This window comes from Pelophylax lessonae (genome assembly GCF_965119305.1).
Source record: "Pelophylax lessonae genome assembly, chromosome: 4".
NCBI lineage: Eukaryota > Metazoa > Chordata > Amphibia > Anura > Ranidae > Pelophylax > Pelophylax lessonae.
The window spans coordinates 54,427,998-54,451,821 of NC_138771.1; the positions used below are offsets into that span (position 1 = coordinate 54,427,998).

The 23,824-nt window shown below is 42.1% G+C and overlaps 1 protein-coding gene across 1 annotated transcript in view; it reads left to right on the forward strand.

Moving 5' to 3' along the window:
- The window catches only part of WDR93 (WD repeat domain 93), a 94,510-nt gene that overhangs the window by 19,734 nt on the left and 50,952 nt on the right, over positions 1-23,824 (forward strand). Inside the window, exons 6-7 of the mRNA XM_082254671.1 lie at positions 13,432-13,513; positions 22,588-22,771. Of these exons, the coding sequence (XP_082110797.1) occupies positions 13,432-13,513; positions 22,588-22,771 (266 nt within the window). The remainder of the gene's footprint in view (positions 1-13,431; positions 13,514-22,587; positions 22,772-23,824) is intronic.

A 23,824-nucleotide genomic window follows, 5' to 3' on the forward strand; every position in this document is an offset into this window, starting at 1 on the left:
GACTCAGCCTTAGCCAGAGTGCTCCTTCCTCTGGACAAACTCCGGAAATTGCAGGCTGCAATTCGTCTTCTGCTGTCCATCTTCTGATGGTCATCCCTCCAGACTTGCATGCGGGGGCTGGGCCTGATGGCGTCTACCTTTTGGGGCAGTTCCATATGAGGTCCCTGCAAAGGGATTGTCAGGGACATTCCAGTAATAGGCAAATGCGCATGTGCGTGTGCAGGAATGCGCGCGTGCATACAAAGATTCGCCAAATGCAAACGCCTATGCTCATGCGCGAGTTAGCCGTTTTAGCATTGGCGCCTAAATGGCATATATAAGGGCAGCAGCTGAAATTGTGCAGTGCTGTCTGATCTGCAGCTTTACCTGAGCTCTGTTTCTGTGCCTGTATTGACCTTGCATGTTTGCTATCTCCAGTCCTGACCCAGGCTTGCCTAGACTCTGCTATACCTGCTTTCTTGCCTGATATTCTGCTGCCAACCTCTGCCTGTACACCGACTATTCTCTGCCTGCTACTTGAACCATATCTGATTATCTGTGACCGAACTTGCTTGTCTTACCCTGCTCCAGTCTTTTGCCTATCCTGCTTCGTCCAGTGCCTAGTGACGCTGTCCTGCATCCACTGTGCATCTGCACCGCTGTATCCGCTTCTACATACTGCTCAGCAATCCAGTCCTGTCCAGGGACTCATCGGCCACTCATCTCGGCTGCCAATGGAAGACCAGCTCAGGCACTCTTACCCCACTGCGCTCTAGCATCCACAGTTGCAACTTCAGTGGTGCCTGAGCCAGGGCTGTATGAGCGGTCTCCCTCTGCATGTCAGGCTCTGCTACAAGGTACATGACAGGTAGATTCTGGACCAAATGGGACAAGACTCCGCAGTCTCTGGACAATTAGATCCGGCTGAGTCTGGGAACGAAGGAGTCCCTGATATGGTGGCTTTGTTCTCCGATGCTTCATCTAGACAAATCCTTCCTCCCCTTGTATTGGACAGTGGTCACCATGGATGCCAGCCTGTCCGACTGGGGAGACGTCCTCGGCAAGCATTCTGCTCAGGGGATCTGGATGCTGGAAGAGTCCAGACTACCGATCAATGTCTTGGATCTCCGAGCAATCAGACTGTGTCTGGACCACTGGATTGTCTTCAGGGTTATCCAGTGCACATTCAATCTGACAATGCCACGGCCGTGGCTTATGTCAATCACCAAGGGGGCACAAGAACTGTGTCCTGGTGGCTCTGGAGGTAGCTAGCATTCTAAAGTGGGCAGAATGGTTCATTCCAGCCCTCTCCAACGTACACATTCCCGGGGTGGAAAACTGGCAAGCAGATTACCTCAGTCGGCAGGCACTGGACCAAGGGGAGTGGTTCCTTCATCAGGAAGTGTTATCAGTTGGGTCTCCGGTGGGGCACCCCTGAGGTGGATCTGTTGGCGTCTCAGCTCAACAGAAAGGTGCAGAGGTTCGTGGCACAGTCACGGGATCCTCTGGCGGACGCCACAGACTCACTGGTTGCCCCGGGGTGTCAGTATCCTCTGATATACGCTTTCCCTTCTCTCAAGCTTCTGCCAAGGCTTCTATGCAGAATCAAGGCAGAAGGGATTCCAGTCATCTTAGTGGCATGCCAATCTGGTGCAGCTGGTCGCTGACATTCCTTGGAAGCTTCCTCTCAGGCAGGATCTACTGTCCCAAGGTCAGAAAGTCTTCTATCCTGCTTTACAGTCGCTGGCTTTGACGGCTTGGCTGTTAAATGCCAGGTGCTGAAGTACAGAGGTTTATCTGAGTCATGATTCCTACACTTTTAAAAGCTAGGAAATCTACTTCCAGGAGGATCTACCATTGTATGTGTAAGACGTACATTGCATGGTGTGAGTCTCTTGGGGTTCATCCTCGCGCCTTCTCAGTGGCTCAGGTCTTGACCTACCTTCAACGGGGGGGTTGAACAGAAATTGACCGTGAGTACCATCAAGGGCCAGGTGTCGGCTTTGGCAGTCTTCTTCCAACGACCTATGGCCACTCACTTCCTGGTGCGTGCCTTTCTTCAGGGTGTCAGACATTTGGTTACTCCAGTGCGGGCTCCGTTGGCACCTTGGGACCTCAATTTGGTGCTTTCGGTCCTCCAGGAGCCTCCCTTTGAGAATCTTCTTGAGATTCCCCTGCTTACGCTGTCACAGAAGGTGGCCTTTTTGGTGGCTATCACTTCTGCGTGCAGGGTGTCGGAACTGACGGTGTTATCCTGTCGTTCACCTTACCTGGTGATTCACAGAGATAAGGTGGTTCTTCGCCACTGTCCGTCGTTCCTTCCAAAGATTGTCTCTGATTTTCATTTGAATAAAGACATTGTGTTGCCTTTCCTGTGTCCCAGGCCTAAACATCTGAAGGAAATTGCCTTGCATGCCTTGGGTGTGGTCCGAGCCATTAGGGCCTACCTGGCAGCTATGGAGTCTTTCTGGAAGTCAGACTCTCTCTTTGTGCTCATGGATGGGCCTCGTAAAGGGTTGTCCGCTTCCTCTGCGACCATTTCCAATTGGATCAGACAGACAGTGATTCAGGCCTATTCCATCAGGGGTCAGGTTCCTCCTTTCCCTGTTAAGGCGCACTCTACTCGGGCGCTTAGTGCAGGTTTGCAAGGTGGCTACTTGGTCGTCGTTGCACACTTTCACAAAGTTTTATAAAGTGCATGTGTAGGCATCTACAGATGCTTCTTTAGGTCGCAAGGTTTTACAGGCTGCTGTTGAGAAGACCTTATCCTCCTAGAGGGTGTATTGTTTTTTCACGTGGGCTCCAGTTTTTTTGGTTGAGCTCCTATTGCCTGGTTGGGTACTGTTTAGCCATGGGAATTTTTTTGCTGTTCCCACCCCTCATGTTTAACACTGCTTTGGAACGTCCCAACAGTTATGAAGATTTGAAGCTGTGTCCGTCAATGAACGAAAGAAAAAATTGGATTTTTGACTTACCGTAAAATCCATTTCTCTTATGTTCATTGACGGACACAACACCGACCCATCTGTGGAGTTGTAATTCTTCTGACACTGCTTGTAGTGCCCATAGCAGAGAGAGGGAGTATACCCCCTGGGATTGCCCATGGGGGTAGCCAGACTTTTTTCTGCCCAGTGTCCTACTCCTGTAGGGGGCAGTATAACCAACGCTTATGAAGATCTGAAGCTGTGTCCGTCAATGAACATCAGAGAAATGGATTTTACGGTAAGTCAAAAATCCAATTTTTTCTTATAGGGGACAGTACTAAGCTAAATCACCTTTGTTCATGCTTTTCCTGGACTCTGGAAGTGAAGTTTCCCTATCCGAGTTTTGGTTTTACAGTCCCTTGCCATGAAAACCTTAACCTGCTTCAATTTCCATAATCTGAAGACCCAACAAAAAATCGTAAAAGATTTTTGGATAGATTATAGAGAAGTTAGACCTTCTGTCGGGTCATCATTGCAATCTGTGACCACATTGGGAAGATATCTCCTTGCTTTCTCTCCCTGTGACACCTGGAGATAAGAGGGAACAGGTATTGCTGGGACAAGAAGCCACTCTACCTTACCCTACTAATAAAATGTTTTTCTTTATTGTATTACCTTTGGAGAGATTTCCCCTTACCTTCTTTCCTCCTAACCTCTATCCCTGGAAAGGAAGTGAAAATCTTTTAGATAACAACACAACTTCTTTTATATGAACCTACAAAATGTATGTGTCCTTGGTGCAGGTATGTATGCTTGGTGCACAATTATTTACCAGTTACATGCAGTATATCAGATTTTTTGCATATAAGGTAGTCTTCCAAGACCCCATACTGCATTCAGTGGATTTCATGAGTCAGTTATAAATTGACCAATCATGCTGAATGCAGGTCAGTTATTGACTAATCTAATTATCCATAAAACCTGTATATTTAAATTTGCCAGTAATCAGATGAGCCTTTCTCAACCATTTTAACACAGTGGATCCCTTACAATAACATTTCGGTCTCAGGGAACACCTGCTAAAAATTACTATATCTACAACTTACTTGTTGGTATTGCAAAGATACCCCCTTATAGATAATGAAAAAGATCATTGTTGTCATTGGTTACAAATCTGGGGGTAAGAACATTGATCATTGCACAAGGAGCCCCTAGCACCCTCTGGAGAAACCCAAGGGTTCCACCGAACCCTGGTTGAGAACAGTGAATTAGATGACTGAAATAGTACATACCCTTTTCTTCATCTCAGTATCCTTTATCATGTAAATCACTTCTACAACATGTTATATTACTTGCTTTTTTTATTATTATTATTACTATTTTTAGTAGTAGCATTCGCTCCACTGCTCACTGTCGATAATAATCCTTTTCTCCTTAGTACTTGAGTCATCTCCTTTGTCTAAAATATCTAAATAATTCAGTTGAGGAAGAAGATTACCCAAAGTCACCAGCATGTTTTTATCACAGTTTGTGATGTATTTTAATTCCCCTATAAATAGAAGTATCCTCCATAAGAATGGGTCCACCATAAGGACTATCTTACACTAGCGGTTCTGCACAACTCACAACAACAATTCTAGAACAGGGTAGAGAAATACTCACCTGTTTCCGTGTGTCGTTTCCAAACTGGCTGTATGAGCAAGATGTCACTCCTTCCCTACCGGAGTTTCCTTCAGCATGGGATTGATGCGTTGTTCATCCAGCCAGTCAGGTAGTAATACATGTAATGTGGTTTTTTTTCTCTGAAGTTTCTAGCGATCTGTTGCTGTTGAGTTGTAGCTAGCAACAGGCTCACTTAGCACTCCTAAGCCCACATAAGGTATCAGTTCCGTTCAGTTCTGGACAGAGAGAATTATTTGGGTGGACATTGGATAGTGCTTAATATTTATTCTATTGAAGGTGGTGGTATTTAAGTGAAGAAAGTCACGCTCTACCTCTAGCGTTTATAACCTACTCTTTAATTGGGTGAACAACACTGAACATGGTTGGATATTTATCTCGGTTTACGAACACTTTTTTTTTTTTTTTTTATTTGATTTTATTAAATAATTTGCAAAGTTTACACTCAGAAAGCACATAACTTAGGACAACATGATCTCATATATCGTTGCATTAATATAACAGAAATATGGCAATCCTTCAAAACAGTTCTTACAAGCTAACAAAAGAATAAATGAGAATATGCATTACCACCTTTTTATCCAAATCATCTATACTGTGGTAACCAGTGGACAAGAGAACTGCCCAAAAAACGTGAAAAAGAGAAAATAGTCTAGAAAAGAGGAAAAAAAAACACACATACATATCTGGGAGCTCTTTCCTGACCAATGAAAATCCTTCCAAACTGCCATTTTAAGTCAAGACAAAGCTATTTATGAACACTACTTTTTTACTAAAAATTTGTGCATGGAGACATAACACTGCATGGGAGTTATTGTGGGTTTTTGGTGTTTTAAAAAACATTTTTTCGTTTGTTGGGTTGATGATATTTATTTCTGACACGTGTTTGCAGTGTTTACAGTATTTGCACAATCAGGGTAGGGATTTTAAATGATTTAGATTCATTATTTTGTACAATATATGACCCTAAGGCCATCAGACTTGACATTGTCTGCCATAGGTGCTGATGGTCAATAGGGGAATGTAAGTGTTAATTGGATGCCTTTTATCACTACAAATTACATCTTAAGCGCTAATCAAATGTATTAGTTGAATTATTGATCCATGTGATTAATACACTTGTCATTGATAAAGTCAAAAATAATTTTCTGCCATTTTTTGTATAAATAGGAAGATAACCCAGTTGGGTTTTGTTATTACTAATTGGGTTTACAGTGCCAGAACAGTATTTGAACAGGTTGAGTTTGATGGCCTTTTGTCTATTTTCAGCCTTACTCTAATATTTTGATACTATTGTCTATGAGAGGTCAATCAAAGAAGCGTTTCTATTGTAAATAAAAACTGGACCTCTGCTTTTTTTACTGCTCATTCTTACATGGAGTCAGGCATGTTCTGTCCAGGTTTTTCTTCACCCCTGGCAAATACCCATTTAAGAGATTAGGTTTTTGGTGGGCAACCAGCATAATCAATTAGTCCCTGTTCCATTTCACCTTTCAGTGATACCTTGGGTTTTTACCAAAGTGTTTGCCTCAGTTTTGGCTTAGCTTTGCTCTCAGGGGAATCATATTGTGGGGTACTTGGACAATCTTCTGCTAAAGAACTACTCTTCCCTGTCCCTAACAGTCAACATATGCCAGACGGTACAAACTCTGCAGAGCTTTGGGTGGATCCTCAGTCTGAGAAAGTCATTGCTGGTTCCATCTCACAGTTTGGGGTCTGACCCTAGACACGGGCTTGTCTCTTCGTTCTAGAGCCAGAAGGATCCCTCGATTTGTGCCTGCATTGGAGGTATTGGGTCTCATAGTTACCTCCTCAGAGGCTGTTCCATGCACTCTTTTACTCCAAACCATTGCAGCTCAGTAGTCTGGCAGTGTGCGCCCTCAATCTTGAGGTATTTCAAGGCTTTTTCCACAGATGGGGGACATGGGATGTAGATCTACTGGTGTCTAGGCTCAACAACAAACTAGACAGGTTTGTCCACTAGGTCCAAGGACTCTTTGGCCTTCACAGTGGATGTTCTAATGACTCTGTTGGACATTTCTAGACATACTCAGACTCCTGGCGTATGCTCCATGGATTCTTCCGGATGATCAAGACCTTCTGTTCTAAGTGCAAGTGTTCTACCCAGCTTCTCTGTCCCTCACTTTAATGGCTTGGCTGTTGAAGCCATGGTCCTGAGGGACAGGTTGTCTTTGGTATTCTTTCATCCCTTTCCTAATAAAAGCTAGGAAGACAACTTCTTGCAAAGTCTACCATCACAACTTGAAGTTTTGTTTTGCTTTGTGCGAGGCAAGAAACTTTCATCCTAGAAAGTACTTTACGGGGTATATTCTGTTTTTCCTCCATTCTGGTCTAGACCAACAACTGGCTTTGAGTACCATCACTGGGCAAATATTTACCTTTCTGTTTTGGAGACCTCTGGCCTTTCATTCTCTAGTAAAGGCCTTTGTTCAGGATGCAGCTCACATCTCTTCTCTTGTCCAATCTCCTGTGCCCCCATGAAACCTCAGTCTGGTTTTCTCAGTTTTAAATAAGCTGCCTTTCTAACCTAATAGGGATATTCCCTTGTTTAGCCTTACACGTAAGGTGGCTATTCTTCTTGCTATCACATCTGCAAGGAGAGTCTCTGAATTAGTGGTCTTATACTGTAAGAAGCCCTTCTTAGTGTTGCACAAGGACAAAGTTATCTTGAGGCTTAAAGTGTCACTAAAGGCAAAACTTTTTTTATTAGTGTTGGATAGAGTGGACAGGGATTACAACCCCTGTCAGGTTTTATTGCTGTCTTTGTGCCTGTTGAGATTCCCTCTCTCTATGTGTCCTGTTTACTATTATCAATGAAAAGAAAATCACTAATTTTTTGTTGACCCCCCGGGATTCCTTCACTTTGGAGGGATTTCCTCTCACTTGTTTTAGCTATGGGATAGAAGGTTAAGGGAAATCTCCCCAATGGGACAGAAATAGCAAACAAAAAACTGACGGAGGTTATATCTCTCCCCTACTCTATATCCAAAAATGGGGAATAGTGACCTCCTTACTCCCCAAGGTGGTCTCCATCTTCAGCGTTAATCAGGACATAGTCCTTTCTTCCTTATGACCTACCCAAAAGCATTCTAAGGAAATTTCCCTGCACTGTCTGGAGTGCGTGCCGTGAGAATTTACCTCTCAGTACTGCTCACTTTTGAAAATCAGGTTCCCTGCTTGTGCTTTCTGAGGGCTTCTGGAAGGGTCTCCCTGCACCTCACTCCACCATTGCTGGGTGGATCATACAAGTTATCGTAAGAGCATATAGGGGTTGATTTACTAAAGGCACACAGACTGTGCACTTTACAATTACAGTTGCTCCAGAGCTTAGTAAATTAGGTAAAGCTTCACTTTGCAAAGAATACCCAATCAAGTGCAAGGAAAATTAAAAAAGAAAAAAAGCATTTTTGCTTGCACATGATTGGATGATGAAAGTCAGCATTGCTTAGGCTCATTTACTAAGCTCTGGAGTAACTGCTTTTGCAGACTACAACTGCACTTTGTAAAGTGCACAGTCTTTTTGCCTTTAGTAAATCAACTCCTTTCCCTGTTAAGGCACACTCTCTACCAGATCTTTTATTGCTTCAAGGTGTTTTTTTTTTTTTTTTTTTTTTGGGCATCAAGCATCTGTTTCTCAGATTTGCAAGCCTTCTACCTGGGCTTCTGTTCATAGGTTTGTTAAAGCAGTTGTATCCTCAAAAAACCTGCAGGACAAAGGCATAATGAGCTAGTATGCATCGCATACTAGCTCATTATGAAATACTTACCTTAGAACGAAGCCCCGACGTGGTCGCTCAGACACCGCTGAGGCCGCTGACCTCTTCCCTCAGTGTCTCTTCTGGGTTCGGTGGCTCCGGCTCTGTGAGTGGCCGGAGCCACGATGAAGTCACTCCCTCACATGCTCGCGGGAGTTCACTTTTTGGCAAGGAGCCGGCAAGGAGCTCTGAAGTTAAATCAAACTGTAAATAGTGATGAACAGTGCTAGAAATTATAACATATTAACCAATTACGTGTATAGCAATAAACAATAAGCAGTGAATGTCCATGAAAAACAGAAAAATAACTTAATATATGATGTCCATAAAGAACAGTAAAGTCCAAATATAGGCGCCAAGTGCAAGAAAAAGAATCCACCACCAATTCCTGTGACTTCTTCCATAATTAGTGCTGCATGCTGAAGGCACACTAAACGCTTACCAGAACAAAGATAAATACAGGCATCCAACATATACTGGGAACTTCCGGGTATCACATGGTGACGTCAGCACGCCTTCCCGAGGAAGACGTCATCTATGACGAAACGCGTCGGGAAGGCGTGCTGACATCACCATGTGATACCCGGAAGTCGGGCGGCAGCGTTCTGCTGAATCTGCCGAGAATAGTGCTATTGTTTCTATATACATGTGAGTTGTTTACCTTATTTACAATAAAGTGTCCCCTACGTATTACACTATTGTGGCCCCTTTTTCTTTCATCCCCCTTTGGGAGTGCCGGGCCTGGACCATTTAGTGTGTTGGCTGGTTATTATCGCGGCTCCCTGCTGGATTTACATAGACCGCCTAGAGAGAGGTACCACGCCACCTGCAGGAATCCATTGGAGTTCCCAGTATATGTTGGATGCCTGTATTTATCTTTGTTCTGGTAAGCGTTTAGTGTGCCTTCAGCATGCAGCACTAATTGTGGAAGAAGTCACAGGAATTGGTGGTGGATTCTTTTTCTTGCACTTGGCACCTATATTTGGACTTTACTGTTCTTTATGGACATCATATATTAACAGTTATTTTTCTGTTTTTCATGGACATTCACAGCTTATTGTTTATTGCTATACACGTAATTGGTTAATATGTTATAATTTCTAGCACTGTTCATCACTATTTACAGTTTGATTTATCATCAATATGTCAATTTAGCGCGTCTCTTCCTTTGCATTTACTTTTTGGTGTTTCCCACTACAGCTGCAGCTTTTTCGCATTTGTCACTTTATTGATTTATTCACTTGTCACGTTTGTGCTTAGCGCGGTTATTTTTATACACTAAAGGAGCTCTGAAGCCGGACCTTCAGAGCGCATTCACCGCTGGTGTCCGCGACTGTCTGCAGGGTGAATATCTCCTAAACCGTGCAGGTTTAGGAGATATTAATTTTACCAACAGGTAAGCCCTATTATAGGCTTACCTGTAGGTAAAAGTTAAAAAGCGGAGTATACTACCGCTTTAAGTTCCACCAGGTGGATGTTCAGGGCTCTTTAGATGCCATTTCTAGCATAAGGTACAAGGTGCTACAAGCTGCTCTCTGAGTTCTATCAAGCTTTCTTGGCTCATTTATTTTGTGTGAACCCGTTAGCATTGTTTGCTATGTTGCCCACCACTCAGTTGGACTGCTTTTGGATGTCCTATCATATTGGTTTGAAGACGCCTGTGTCCTGTACGGTACGATGAGCACCTAGCAACTTTTTTTTGGCCAGTGTCCAATAACCTGAAGGTAGCTGCATATAACCTAGATTTAATGATTTAAAAAAAATAAAGGCAAAATGTATTGGTTTTGGATAGAGTGCAAAGGGATTAGAACACTTGTCAGTTTTTATTGCTGTCTGTGTCCCCGTTAGAGAGATTCATCCTCTCTAATTGTTCTGCTTACCAAAGTTCTTAAAAGTGAAAGTAAAAGAAATTCCCCAAATTTGGGTTGTCCCCCAGAAAAGTATTAGAGGGGAAATCTTCCAAAGGGGACATTAATTCTAGTGGCCTGGAGGTCCCCAAGGAATTCCCTTAATTTGCAGAGATTTCCTCTCACTTCCTGTTTAGCTATGGGACAGGAAGCAAAGGGAAATCTCTGCAATGGGACACAGATGGTGAAAAAAAAAAACCTGACAGGGGTTATAACCCTTCCTTGCTCTATCCAAAATGAGAAAAAAAAAATTGCCTATGGTTCTACTTTAAAGCTGATCTCCAGCTTTACAGTGAGTGCACCTATTAGCGTGAGAAGCTTGGCCCAAACAAATTATTTAAAGGGACAGTACAGCTGGAGACCAACTTTAAAGGGAAATTTAAAAAAAATAATAATAATAGCAAACCTGTTATGCTTACCTACTCTTTGCAATGATTTTGCAAAGAGCAACGCTGACCCTCCTCTTCTTGGGTCCCCCGTCAGTGCTCTGGGTCCCTTCCCCCTTGCCCAGTGCCCCCATAGCAAGGCGCTTGCTATGAAGGCACTCGTATGTGCTCCTTCCTGAGACGACTCTGTGTCCATAAGATACAGCGAACACGGCTCAACCCGTCCACTGCTCCCTCCTCATTGGCTGTGATTTGACAGCCAATAGCTCCTGCTGCTGCATCTCAGCCAATAAGAAGCAAGAGACACGGGAAAGCCTCAGCTCACATGCACATCACTGGATCAAGATCATGTTCAGGTAAGTATTGGATGGAGGGGCTGAGGGGGGAGCTGCACACAAGTTTTTTACCTTCACGTATAAAATGCATGAATGATAAAAAAAAACCTTCAGCCTTTAGAACTGCTTTAAAGGGGAAGTACAGCCAAAGCTTGATTGTGGATTATTCGTGGATGGAAGAGGTTTGTGGGCTGAAGTCACAGAGCCAGTCCAGACTGGGGAAAGATCCCAACAATAAAGTTGGGAACTGCCCACAACCCTGGACCAGCACCTGCCTCAGCCTCTCAGTGAGCCGCTAAGAGCCTGAGACAGCCGCTCCTGCCACCTCCACAGCCCAGTGCTCCAGGAAACACGGGGGAGGGGATCGGTGACAGACCAGAGTGCCTGTGACTGAGAGTCACCGGCTCTCTGCTCACAGAGCTCCTTGATCGCTTGGTTCTCTGTCTTAGGTAAGTATGATTTTGAAAAAGAGAAAAACCCACAACTTCTCTTTTAACCTCTTCCGAACCGCCCGCCACCTTTTTACTGCGGCAGTGCGGCCCTCCTGCGCAAACCGACGTACACCTACGTCGGTCACGCGCCTGCAGCTAGGGGGCGAACGCACGCTGCAGGCGGCGCTTTCCCGCCCCCACTCGGCAGCAGAGAAGTCGATGCAGCGCGCAGGTGGCTCTGATTGCCGCCTGACACCCGTGATCGCTCCCCGCTGAGAGAAAAGGACGGTCGTCTGTTGTAAACACAGCCGACTGTCCTCCCTGGAATGATCATAGAGCCCCTGTGATCCTTCTATATGGGATCACAGGTCTCTATGATCATTTCACAAGCCACGCCCCCCACAGTTAGATTCACTCCCCTAGGCTCACATTTAACCCCTTGATCACCCACAATGTTAACCCTTTCCCTGCCAGTGTCATTATTACAGTAACAGTGCATATTTTAGCACTGATTAATGTAGTAATGTCACTGGTCCCCCCCAAAAGTGTCAAAAATGTCAGTTAGGTGTCGGATCTGTCCGCCCCAATGTCGCAGTCCTGCTAAAAATCGCAGATCGCTGTCAATACTAGTAAAAAATTTAAAAAAAACAATAAAAATGACATAAATCTTTCCTGTAGTTAGTAGATGCGATAACTTTTGCGCAAACCAATCAATATATGCTTATTGCAATTTTTTTTACCAAAAATATGTAGCAGAAAACAAATTGGCCTAAAATGTTAAATTTAGATTTTTACATTTTTTTTATTTTGAGAAGATTATATAGCAGAATGTGAAAAATATTTTTTTTTCCAGAATTGTCGCTCTTTTTTTGTTTATAGCGCAAAAAATAAAATCGCACAGGTGATCAAATACACCAAAAAGAAAGCTCTATTTGTGGAAAAAAAGGACATCAATTTTATTTGGGTACAGTGTCGCACGACCATGCAATTTTCCGCTAAAGTGACACAGTGCCGAATCGCAAAATATTGCCTGGTCATTAAGGGGGAAAATCTTCTGTTTCAGAAGTGGTTTAAGAAGCCCGTGTCATGTACTTTGCTCCACGAAGTTGCTTTACTGTAAATCATTTTTTTTTCTTTTCTTTTAGATACATGCTTGCTAACAAACAGTAGTTCTCGATTTATTTAATACTGAAGGTTGCTATATGTCATGTTTTCTACTTTCGTTTTATTCATATTGCTGATTTCCTTAAGTACAGCAGATGTCATCGCTTATCTTAGTATTAATCAAAAATGTAAATGTCCAAAGATTTGAATTCACATATTTTATGCTAAATGTTCTCCTTCTGAACCTTTGGGACTGGATTTCTGCAGCTGCCATGTTATTTTATGATTCCAATATGATAGTCCCTAGACTTTAGTATGCCAAGGGTGTTCCATTTTTTTCACCTGCGTCCTGTATCCACTAGATGGCAGGCTTGTATATAATTATATTCCTTGTACCATAATTTCAGAACTTTAAATTGTGTGATTTGGCAATAGGTTTGAGACCTGCAGGTATCATTCTGTAGGTATAAACTTTTTTTTTTTTTTTTTTAATACCTAACTCTATTGACTCCTTTGTTACAAATGATATGGTTGGTGTACTTGTGTTAATAGACAAAGAGCAAAGTGCAGTACCCTACAGCAACCAACGAGCAATCACTTGAGCAATCATCGTTCATTGTGTCAGCTGCTTAGATTTGATTGGTTGCTATGGATTAATGCACTTTGCAAATCATCCCTGCTATTACATTGTCTTAAATAAGCCTGTAAATGTGTAAAGCATAAATCACGATTGGATTTCTGTCCCTGGCAAGCAAGCTTTCTAAAATGATAAATTGACCACCGCTTACTGTAAGAACCCCAGGAGCTTTTTTTCAATAGATCATTTAGGGTTACTTGATCATTTTGTTTTCATTGTGGATTTTATTTGTAATGAAAAATACCAATTATTTGTGGCTGTTTTGATTTTAGTCTGCTGGTACGCATCTATCAGAGCCAAGGATCACACAACCAGTGCTTATAATGAAGATTAAGCCACCAAAATCAATTACAGGTAACACGATTTCATTGATGATTCCTGTGTTTTAACATGTCACATTAGTTGATAATTTCACCTTGCAGGACTGAGGTCCTAGATTCAGTTCCCATCAGGACACTGCATGCATGGAGTTTATATGTTCTTTCCCTGTTTACAGTTGCAAAGATGAATATATGAGACATTGGGTGTCCCAGGCCATTACCATAGATTGCTAGTCCACAGTACAACAGTTAAAACCTAACTCCATTATTACTGTGTCTTTAAAGTGGAACGTTATCCATAACACTTTGATAACAATTAATGTTCTTTAACAAAAGCACATTCATTCCACAATAATAAGTATGCTACCAAAACGAGTGCATGCTGTAAATTGCCACCACCACGGCAAGGAAGGAGAGAGGACAGAGAGCAGCACACTGCAAACCTGAAGCCACAGCGCTAGCCTTAAACAGAAAAGGCACCCTAGGGGAACAAGGTACCCCACAAGGGCGGACGCCCACCAACAACCAGGATAGGACTCGGGGATCACCCGGATCACTATCAAGATCCCTATAGACAGAGGGAGATATACCAACCTAGACAGTAACCGGAAGACGGCATACCAAGCTCCCGATCCAATTGGACGCTTTTTATGATAAAACCGGAAGGAATCCCATTAAACAATTAACCATACTCGCAACCAATTTGAGGCAGCTCAGGCTCTCGCTGTTCAGAAAGGATGCATACCCTAATCATACAATGGAACAAAAAATATATATAATTGGTGACAACCACCCTTGAAAAAGGCTCAAGAGGAAGCCGAAACGCGTAGGGACAAACGCAGGAAAAAGTCTCTGACCTATAGAGATTATCCTAAATTGTCCCCAATTTCACACGTCACATAACTTTCGTACTTTGGACACTACTTCACTCGGGTCTATCACCCAATACTCACAACTATGTACTTACCTGTATCATATTTAATTCAAAATATTAAATATTTATCGTTTTTATGAACGGATATTTTCTGGAAATTACTTGCCTAAAAAGCCCCATATAACTTGGCTTGAGGTACCACCCCCACATACAAACCTTCTAGGGACGACGGCAAAACCCACACCCTTTATAGGCGAATAGTGATCTAAAAACTTTACAAATTACCACCACCATTGCTCCCGTTTCCTCCTGCTGTAGGCCGCCATTTTGTTGAAACCCAGGGTAGTCACTTCTTTGGTTTTAAAAAGTATATTTAACTTTCTTCAATCAAAATACTGTATGTACATTTCCAGCCTTGACTTTATGTCTTGGCTCACAAAGAGAGAAAAGCTGACAGAAGCTTTATAGTGCTCACTCTTATAGCCCTGCCGCTGCCAGGGAGAAAGGAGAGTAAATCGGAGAGGTAAGATAATACACTATCCTTGTAAGTTTAACTCTTTTATTGTCTCCTTTTCCTTGTCACCTGTTTGTCCTGTCACCTCTCCTGCTTTTCTTTTCTCTCTCCCTAATCTGTGTTCCCTCCACACAGTCTGTGACATTCCTGTTGCTTTCTTTCCTATTCAGCAACCATAAATCTGGAAAGGCTGAAGGTTTTTTTAACTTTGTGCATTCTCATCATTAAGGTAAAAAACCTTCTGTCTGCGGCTACCCCTGCCCCCCCCCCCTCACCAGTCCCCCCTTATACTTACCTGCGCCCCAATCTCATTTCAGCGCTGTGCTTGAGGGTCTCTCTCCTCTCTCTCTCTTCACTGGACAGAGAGGCAGCATTGCCAGCTTTTGGCTCCTGCTGCTTTCAACTACAGACAGAGCAGAGAGCGGCGGGCTGGACTGAGCCTCTCTCTGAGTGTCAGTGGATTTGGCAGGGGGGGGAGGGCCCAAGAGCACCGGCGGAGGACCAGAGAAGAGGAGGATCGGGGTTGCTCTGTGCAAAACCATTACACAGAGCAGGTAAGTATAACATGTTTGTTATTTAACCACTTGCCTACAGTGCACTTTCACCCCCTTCCTGCCCAGGCCAATTTTCAGCTTTCAGCGCTCTCACAATTTGAATGACAATTGCGCGGTCATGCTACACTGTACCCATATAAAATTTTTATCATTTTTTTCACACAAATAGAGCTTTCTTTTGATGGTATTTAATCACCTCTGGATTTTTTATTTCTTACAAAAAAAAAAGACAGAAAATTTTGAAAAAAAAAAAAGTTTTTCTTATTTTCTGTGAGTAAATGTTTTAAAAAAATACATTTTTCTCCTTCACTGATGTGCGCTGATGAGGCGGCACTGATAGGCTGCACTGATGGGCACTGATGAGGTGGCACTCATGGGCACTGATGAGGTGGCACTGATGAAGAGGTACTATGCCGCACTGATAGGTGGCACTGATAGGCGGCACTGATAGGTGGCACTGATGGGCACTGACAGGCGGCACTGATGGGCAGCACTGATGGGCACTGACAGGCGGCACTGATGGACACTGACGGGTGGCACTGAGGGGCATTGATGAGTACTGATGGGTGGCACTGATGGACACTGATGGGCAGCACCATCAGTGCCCACAACCAGTGCCCATAGTGCTGCCAGTCAGTGCCCATCAGTGCCTAGATGAGCTGATTGTGGGCACTGATGCTAGGCATAAATGGCACTTTTTTACATTTTGTGTAATCAGGGCACTGATGATCAGTGCCCTGATTACTTGTATTTGTGTCCCCTATGAGGAGGAGCCGCTGATCAGCTCTCCTCGCCTCACACACTGACAGTGTGAGGCAAGGAGAGCCGAATAACGGCACTTCCTCATTTACATGTGACCGGCTGTGATTGGGCACAGCTGATCACATGGGTAAAGAGTCATGTCATTGACTCTTTACCGAGATCGGGATCGCGCCGTGTCCTAGCAACCCCGGGGACGCGCGAGAGAGGCTGTTCTGGTGCACCGTCATATGACGGCATCCAAGGATAATAGCTACACCGCTACCGCTGTGATTCAGCAGCGGGACAGGAACTTCCCGTCTCACTCACAGCACAAAATCGAGATAGGCTGAGCTCTGCTCAGTCAATCACATTAATTAAAACAAAGCTTCCTCTGATTGGCTTAGGCAGATAGGCAGACTGCTGACATCACAATCTCTGCCACAGCTTTGTATTCATGTATAGGATACACAGCTTGCCGTAAATGACTTAGAAGAGCTTAGCCCGACTCGATTGTCTTTTGGGAGTGGGATGGGAGGTTCCTGTCCCTCTGCTTGATCACAGTGCTGTATACTGTATGTAGCTGATGTTACATACAGTTTATACAGCGCTCCCAACAAGCACACCTGTTAGTAAAAGAAATAGTTTGTTTGGGTCAACTGGGCCCAAATTATTATGTAAAGGCACAGTAAACATGGGGTAAGGCTTGACATGATGTTACAGTTGTGGGGTATAGCAATTAATATTGGAATGCATTACCCATTTAGCAGTATAGGTATAAGACAGTAATAAATAGAATATGTATATAAAAGAAAGTGCGCTGGTCTGTGATAAGCTGCTCCCAGATAAAAAATAAATGTATGATGTGAAATGAGTGGTGCGCTTTATCCAAGTGAATATGTACAATTCATGCATAAATCTCAAATGTGCAAAATCAAATTATACAAAGTAATAAAAAAACAAGGTATATTGAAACAAAGTCCCAAACACAACGTGTCTAAACTTCTTGAATAATAGTCCAGTGATAAAAGTGTTGTCAGATGGTGATGAAATCAAATTGTGACTTTACAATTCCCTCCACCTGTTAGAATTACTCCTTACCGGACGGATTAAAAGTAAGTGCTCCTCTTTGCAATATCAAACAATCAATCACTGTGCTCAAACCAAAAAAAATCGTGCTCTCCACCGTGCATGCAAAGTAGCCTGCTTGGCCTTTTACCAGATGGGTATAAATGAAGCACTCTGCCAAAAAACTCTTGGAAGGGAATGTCTCTCTGTCCAGATGATTAAGCAGCCGATTGGTGAGACTCAACAGAAGGATCGTATCACTCCAGCATAACATGTAAAGGAATGACCACTGATAGTGTATTACCCTTGATACATCGTTTATTAAAATAAAATATACACTTACATGTTAGCTGACAGAAATCGCAAATGAATTGATAGAGCGGTGAGGGATTCCTATGATGCCCGGGTCCGGCTGCAGCCCAGATCCCGAGCGACGTGGTGACGGCACGCCTCCTGTCTGACGCGTTTCCACCGATTGGTTATCTTCAGAGATAGGAGGTTATATTGTTTCAATATACCTTGTTTTTTATTACTTTGTATAATTTGATTTTGCACATTTGAGATTTATGCACATTGAATTGTACATATTCACTTGGATAAAGCGCACCACTCATTTCACATAATAAATAGAATACCTTTCATATAATTGGTGAAGCACCAGAAGCATTTACAGTGAGCCAAGAACTGTTAACATTGGACTGTCAATGGCTGGAAGAACATTTGTTCCTATCCTTCCTGGCTGGAATCTAATTTACCAATGAATTAACATAAAGATACCTACTTTCCTGTCATAAATAATGAAGCTGCCTTCCCTATAGGAAAATACTATTACAGTAAAACCAAAAAGGAATCGGCACCATTTCAACTTTAACATAAATCAACTACAAAAAAAGTCCATAGATAAGGTCCATAGATCGACCGTGGTAATTCCACACAATGAAAATGTGATCTTCTTATGTCTCAAGGGTGATCTTTCAGCAAAACACCAATTGCCCCCACCAATGGGAAAAGTGTCCACTCATTGTAACTTCAGTGACCTCTAAATGAATACATTTTCCTAGTCTCCCTCTCTCTCTCTCTCTCTCTAGTGCATGGGATCTGTACTAATGAGAGAGAGGGAGATTAGGAATTTTATCTAGAGATCTGATCGGGAGACCGTGATCAATTTAGAAGGGCTTATCAATATCCTGAAGCGCTTACTGACCTTTATTCATTTCAAGGTCACTGGAACTACGTGAGTGGGCACTTCTCACATTGGTGGTGGCAATTGTTTTGTTGGAAGATCACTTTTCAGACATTTTCATGGTGTGGGATTGCCATGGACTCTATCTATGGACTTTATCCATGGACTTTTTTTTGTAGTTGATTTATGTTAAGGTTGAAATAACGCCAATTCATTTTTGGTTTTACATTTACCCATTGTGAACAACTTATGGAAGTCATTCTCTGGGCTACACACAGTACTGAAAAATGAAACATTTGGTTCCTGTGTGTGGCCTTTCTTCTTCCTCAGTCTGAATCTAATACAGCATTTGTTAGAACATGCACTCATTTGTACTAAATTGGTATGAAATATAATGCAAAAAATTGTTTCTTTACAATGTGAGTGTATAAAAATATTATGGACATAAAAAACTCTTATGTACCTGACAGCTTGAAGCCTGGAGATATCATAAAACATACATTTTACACACAATAGGTTATAGTTTTTTTTTTTTTTATTAAGCTGTAATTTTTGATACAACTAGTCTCTGGAAGAGTTTTCTTAAGCACAAAAACCTCTCCAAACTGCACATATTTTGCCGGAATTTCCCTCTAAAGCTCTGTAAATCTCCTCTTATGATCTTAAGGAAACTTATGACCTTTATGTAATACTATCTAAAATGGCAGCTTAACAGAAATGCAATTTAAAAAATATTTATTAATGGTGTAATAGGAGTAGTGGTATATCATATTAGCATATTAGCAATAACAAACTACATTTCCAAAAATGCTAAATGTATTAATATAGATCATTTTGCACGCATTAAAACAGTTTTTCCAAATAAAGTAAGTATGGTGTACAGGTCCCTCTCAAAAAATTAGCATATTGTGATAAAGTTCATTATTTTCTGTAATGTACTGATAAACATTAGACTTTCATATATTTTAGATTCATTACACACAACTGAAGTAGTGCAAGCCTTTTATTGTTTTAATATTGATGATTTTGGCATACAGCTCAAGAAAACCCAAAATTCCTATCTCAAAAAATTAGCATATTTCATCCGACCAATAAAAGAAAAGTGTTTTTAATACAAAAAAAGTCAACCTTCAAATAATTATGTTCAGTTATGCACTCAATTCTTGGTCGTAATCCTTTTGCAGAAATGACTGCTTCAATGCGGCGTGGCATGGAGGCAATCAGCCTGTGGCACTGCTGAGGTGTTATGGAGGCCCAGGATGCTTCGATAGCGGCCTTGAGCTCATCCAGAGTGTTGGGTCTTGCGTCTCTCAACTTTCTCTTCACAACATCCCACAGATTCTCTATTGGGTTCAGGTCAGGAGAGTTGGCAGGCCAATTGAGCACAGTAATACCATGGTCAGTAAACCATTTACCAGTGGTTTTGGCACTGTGAGCAGGTGCCAGGTCGTGCTGAAAAATGAAATCTTCATCTCCATAAAGCTTTTCAGCAGATGGAAGCATGAAGTGCTCCAAAATCTCCTGATAGCTAGCTGCATTGACCCTGCCCTTGATAAAACACAGTGGACCAACACCAGCAGCTGACATGGCACCCTAGACCATCACTGACTGTGGGTACTTGACACTGGACTTCAGGCATTTTGGCATTTCTCTCTCCCCAGTCTTCCTCCAGACTCAGTCCACTGCTTCCGCAGGTCCCCCAAGGTCTGGAATCGGTCCTTCTCCACAATCTTCCTCAGGGTCCGGTCACCTCTTCTCGTTGTGCAGCGTTTTCTGCCACACTTTTTCCTTCCCACAGACTTCCCACTGAGGTGCCTTGATACAGCACTCTGGGAACAGCCTATTCCTTCAGAAATTTCTTTCTGTGTCTTACCCTCTTGCTTGAGGGTGTCAATGATGGCCTTCTGGACAGCAGTCAGGTCGGCAGTCTTACCCATGATTGCGGTTTTGAGTAATGAACCAGGCTGGGAGTTTTTAAAAGCCTCAGGAATCTTTTGCAGGTGTTTAGAGTTAATTAGTTGATTCAGATGATTAGGTTAATAGCTCGTTTAGAGAACCTTTTCATGATATGCTAATTTTTTGAGATAGGAATTTTGGGTTTTCATGAGCTGTATGCCAAAATCATCAATATTAAAACAATAAAAGGCTTGCACTACTTCAGTTGTGTGTAATGAATCAAAAATATATGAAAGTCTAATGTTTATCAGTACATTACAGAAAATAATGAACTTTATCACAATATGCTAATTTTTTGAGAGGGACCTGTATATCAATGATTCAACATATGTAATCACTACATCACAATTCTTCAATGATATACCACTACTCCTATTACAAGTGGTTAACACATTTCTCATATGCGTTGTAACAATGTATAGCACCACCCCCTTCTACCCTTGCACAACGCACACCAGCCTTCATGCGTTTTAGAATTCGGTCTGGTGTGTACAAGCCCTTGAAGTTGAGAATTTACTAAAACTAAAAAAACAATGTTGGTCCTTTGCTTTTCATTCATCTATATTTTGGAATAGTAGGGGGAACTCTTCTATTGGATGTTCAGCACCCAATTCTGAAAGAGTATAAAAGGTAACAAAAGAGGTATTAACACTTATATCCTATTCATGGGTGCTGTCATCCTTGTATTTACTATATAGATGTGTTAGGTATAGCACCTCGGAGCATATTAGCAATAACAAACTAAATTTACAAAAATGCTAAATGTATTAATATAGATCATTTTGCATGCATTAAAACAGTTTTTCCAAATAAAGTAAGTATGGTGTATATCAATGATTCAACATATGTAATCACTACATCACAATTCTTCAATGGTATACCACTACTCCTATTACAAGTGGTTAACACATTTCCCATATGCGTTTTAACAATGTATAGCACCACCCCCTTCTACCCTTGCACAACATACACCGGCCTTCATGCATTTTAGCATTTGGTCTGGTGTGTACAAGCCCTTGAAGTTGAGAATTTACTAAAACTAAAAAAACAATGTTGGTCCTTTGCTTTCCATTCATCTATATTTTGGAATAGTAGGGGGAACTTCTCTATTGGATGTTCAGCACCCAATTCTGAAAGAATATAAAAGGTAACGAAAGAGGTATTCACACTTATATCCTATTTAGGGGTCCTGGCATCGTTGTATTTACTATATAGAAGTTTTAGGTATAGCACCATGGAGCATATTAGCAATAACAAACTAAATTTACAAAAATTGTAAATTTATTAGCATAGATCATTTTGCACGTATTAAAACAGTTTTCCAAATAAGGTAAGTATGGTGTATATTAGTGATCGACCGATATCGTTTTTTTAATATCGATACTTATATTTTGGTCATCGGATATCGGTATCGGCTGATATTTTCAGACATGTAAAAAAAATTTTTTTTCTAAAGGTACTTCTTGTGGAGGGATCTGGGGGTCTAAAAGTCCCGAACCCCCTCCTCAGCACTGAAAAGCATTCAAAACGCCAAGTTTGGCTGTTTTTTGAATGCTGTCCATTTTTTTAATTCAGCGCTGAGTACATTTTTTTACACCTGTTTTTTTACATGGAGACTGGCGCATGTGCACTTGCGGCAGGGATACCGGCATTCACAGGGACACATCTTCATGCTACACCGGTTCTTCTCTTCGGCGGTGGCGAGGGAGGTAGGATGCTCGGGTCTCCCGGTGGGACGGGATACCCGGGTGAGCCATGGAACACGGCGGGAGGGGGGGGGGGACGTCCCCTCCTGCTTCTTGTAATGACAGCCGAGCGGCTTCTCAGCCGCATCGGTTGTCATTACAAGTCAGCCAACATTGGCTATCGACACCGGTACCTCTAGCTGCAGGCATCACCCCAGGACATGCACTTTCCCTAAATATCGGCAACCTCGATCTCTAGTGTATATCAACGATTGAACATATGTAATCACTACATCACAATTCTTCAATGATATACCACTACTCCTATTACAAGTGGTTAACACATTTCTCATATGCGTTGTAACAATGTATAGCACCACCCCCTTCTACCCTTGCACAACGCACACCAGCCTTCATGCGTTTTAGAATTCGGTCTGGTGTGTACAAGCCCTTGAAATTAAGAACTTACTAAAACTAAAAAAAAACAATGTTGCATGACTGCTTACAAATAAAAAAAAATTGTGTTTGTCACTTAGGGAGCACATTTAAATCTGTTCAGGAGGCTGTGCAGAAGAGTGATGACAGCAGTGTGTTTGGTACTGGACAGAATCACATCATCAGTTCTCATCAATGGGAGCAGCAAGAAGCGATATTTATGGGCATGTATGAAAAATATCTTAGCATAGATGTGCCAAAGATCCCAGAAGGAGAGACATCAAGGTAAAGGAGGTCAGAACTGTGTACGGAAATAATATTACCGCTTTATATGATGGCGTACAACCCAAATAAATACAGGCAAAACCATTAAACTATTATTGAAGGCTTCTACTATTAGGTGACAGCATCTGTAAATGCAGAACATTATCTGTTTCATAGGGCAATATAAGCTTAGGTATTGATCCGTTCCAAAAAAAAATGTTCAAGACAGCAGCATAAAGCTTTTATTGGAATGGATCAATACTTAGAGATCATAGGGGTGGAGGAACTAAAGGCAAATAGACTGTGCACTTTGCAAGTACAGTGGCTCCCGAGCTTGGTAGATGAGATCAAGCTTCACTTTGCAAAGAATACCCAACTACTGCAAGGAAAAAAAAAAAAATTGGATGATGAAAGTTAACAGAGCTTTACCACATTTACTAAGCTCTGGAGAAGCTGCACTTGCTAGCCTTGAAGTCGTTTACCTTTAGTAATGCCCCAGACTGCCCTATGAAATAGATAATATCATAATTTACAAATGCAGTCTGTATTGTCACCAGTCATACTATACATTTTTCATTTTGTTTAACCGGGATATTCAAACCAGAATATGGTATTAGAGGCAGAATGCTGTCAAATCTATACACATTGCTCTATTTAGTTTACCAGTCAACAATCTGCAAAAATGAAAAATAAGTCAGTGTTAAAGAGACACTTTCTGCTCATTCAGGGAAAAGTGACAATGTCTCCACAAAGCCCACCCCCCATACATGTGCAATGTATGACCCATGACCATTCACCCAACCATAGTACACAGACATCCACCGGTAACCCTTGTGAAGGGTGGGTGCATGAATCTACAACAGTCCTGTACAGAATTCAGCAATGAAGAGAAAATCAGCACACCAAGTCAATTCTGAAGCAGGATTTACTGATGTTGTACCATGTCAGCAAAAAATTTACAAAAAAGTCCCATATCAGCAAAGAATACCTTTTTGATGCACTGCAAGAGCCCTTGCTATCAGAGTGGGGCTTCCAAATATGGGGAAGCACATGACCTTCCTTTGGGACAGCATT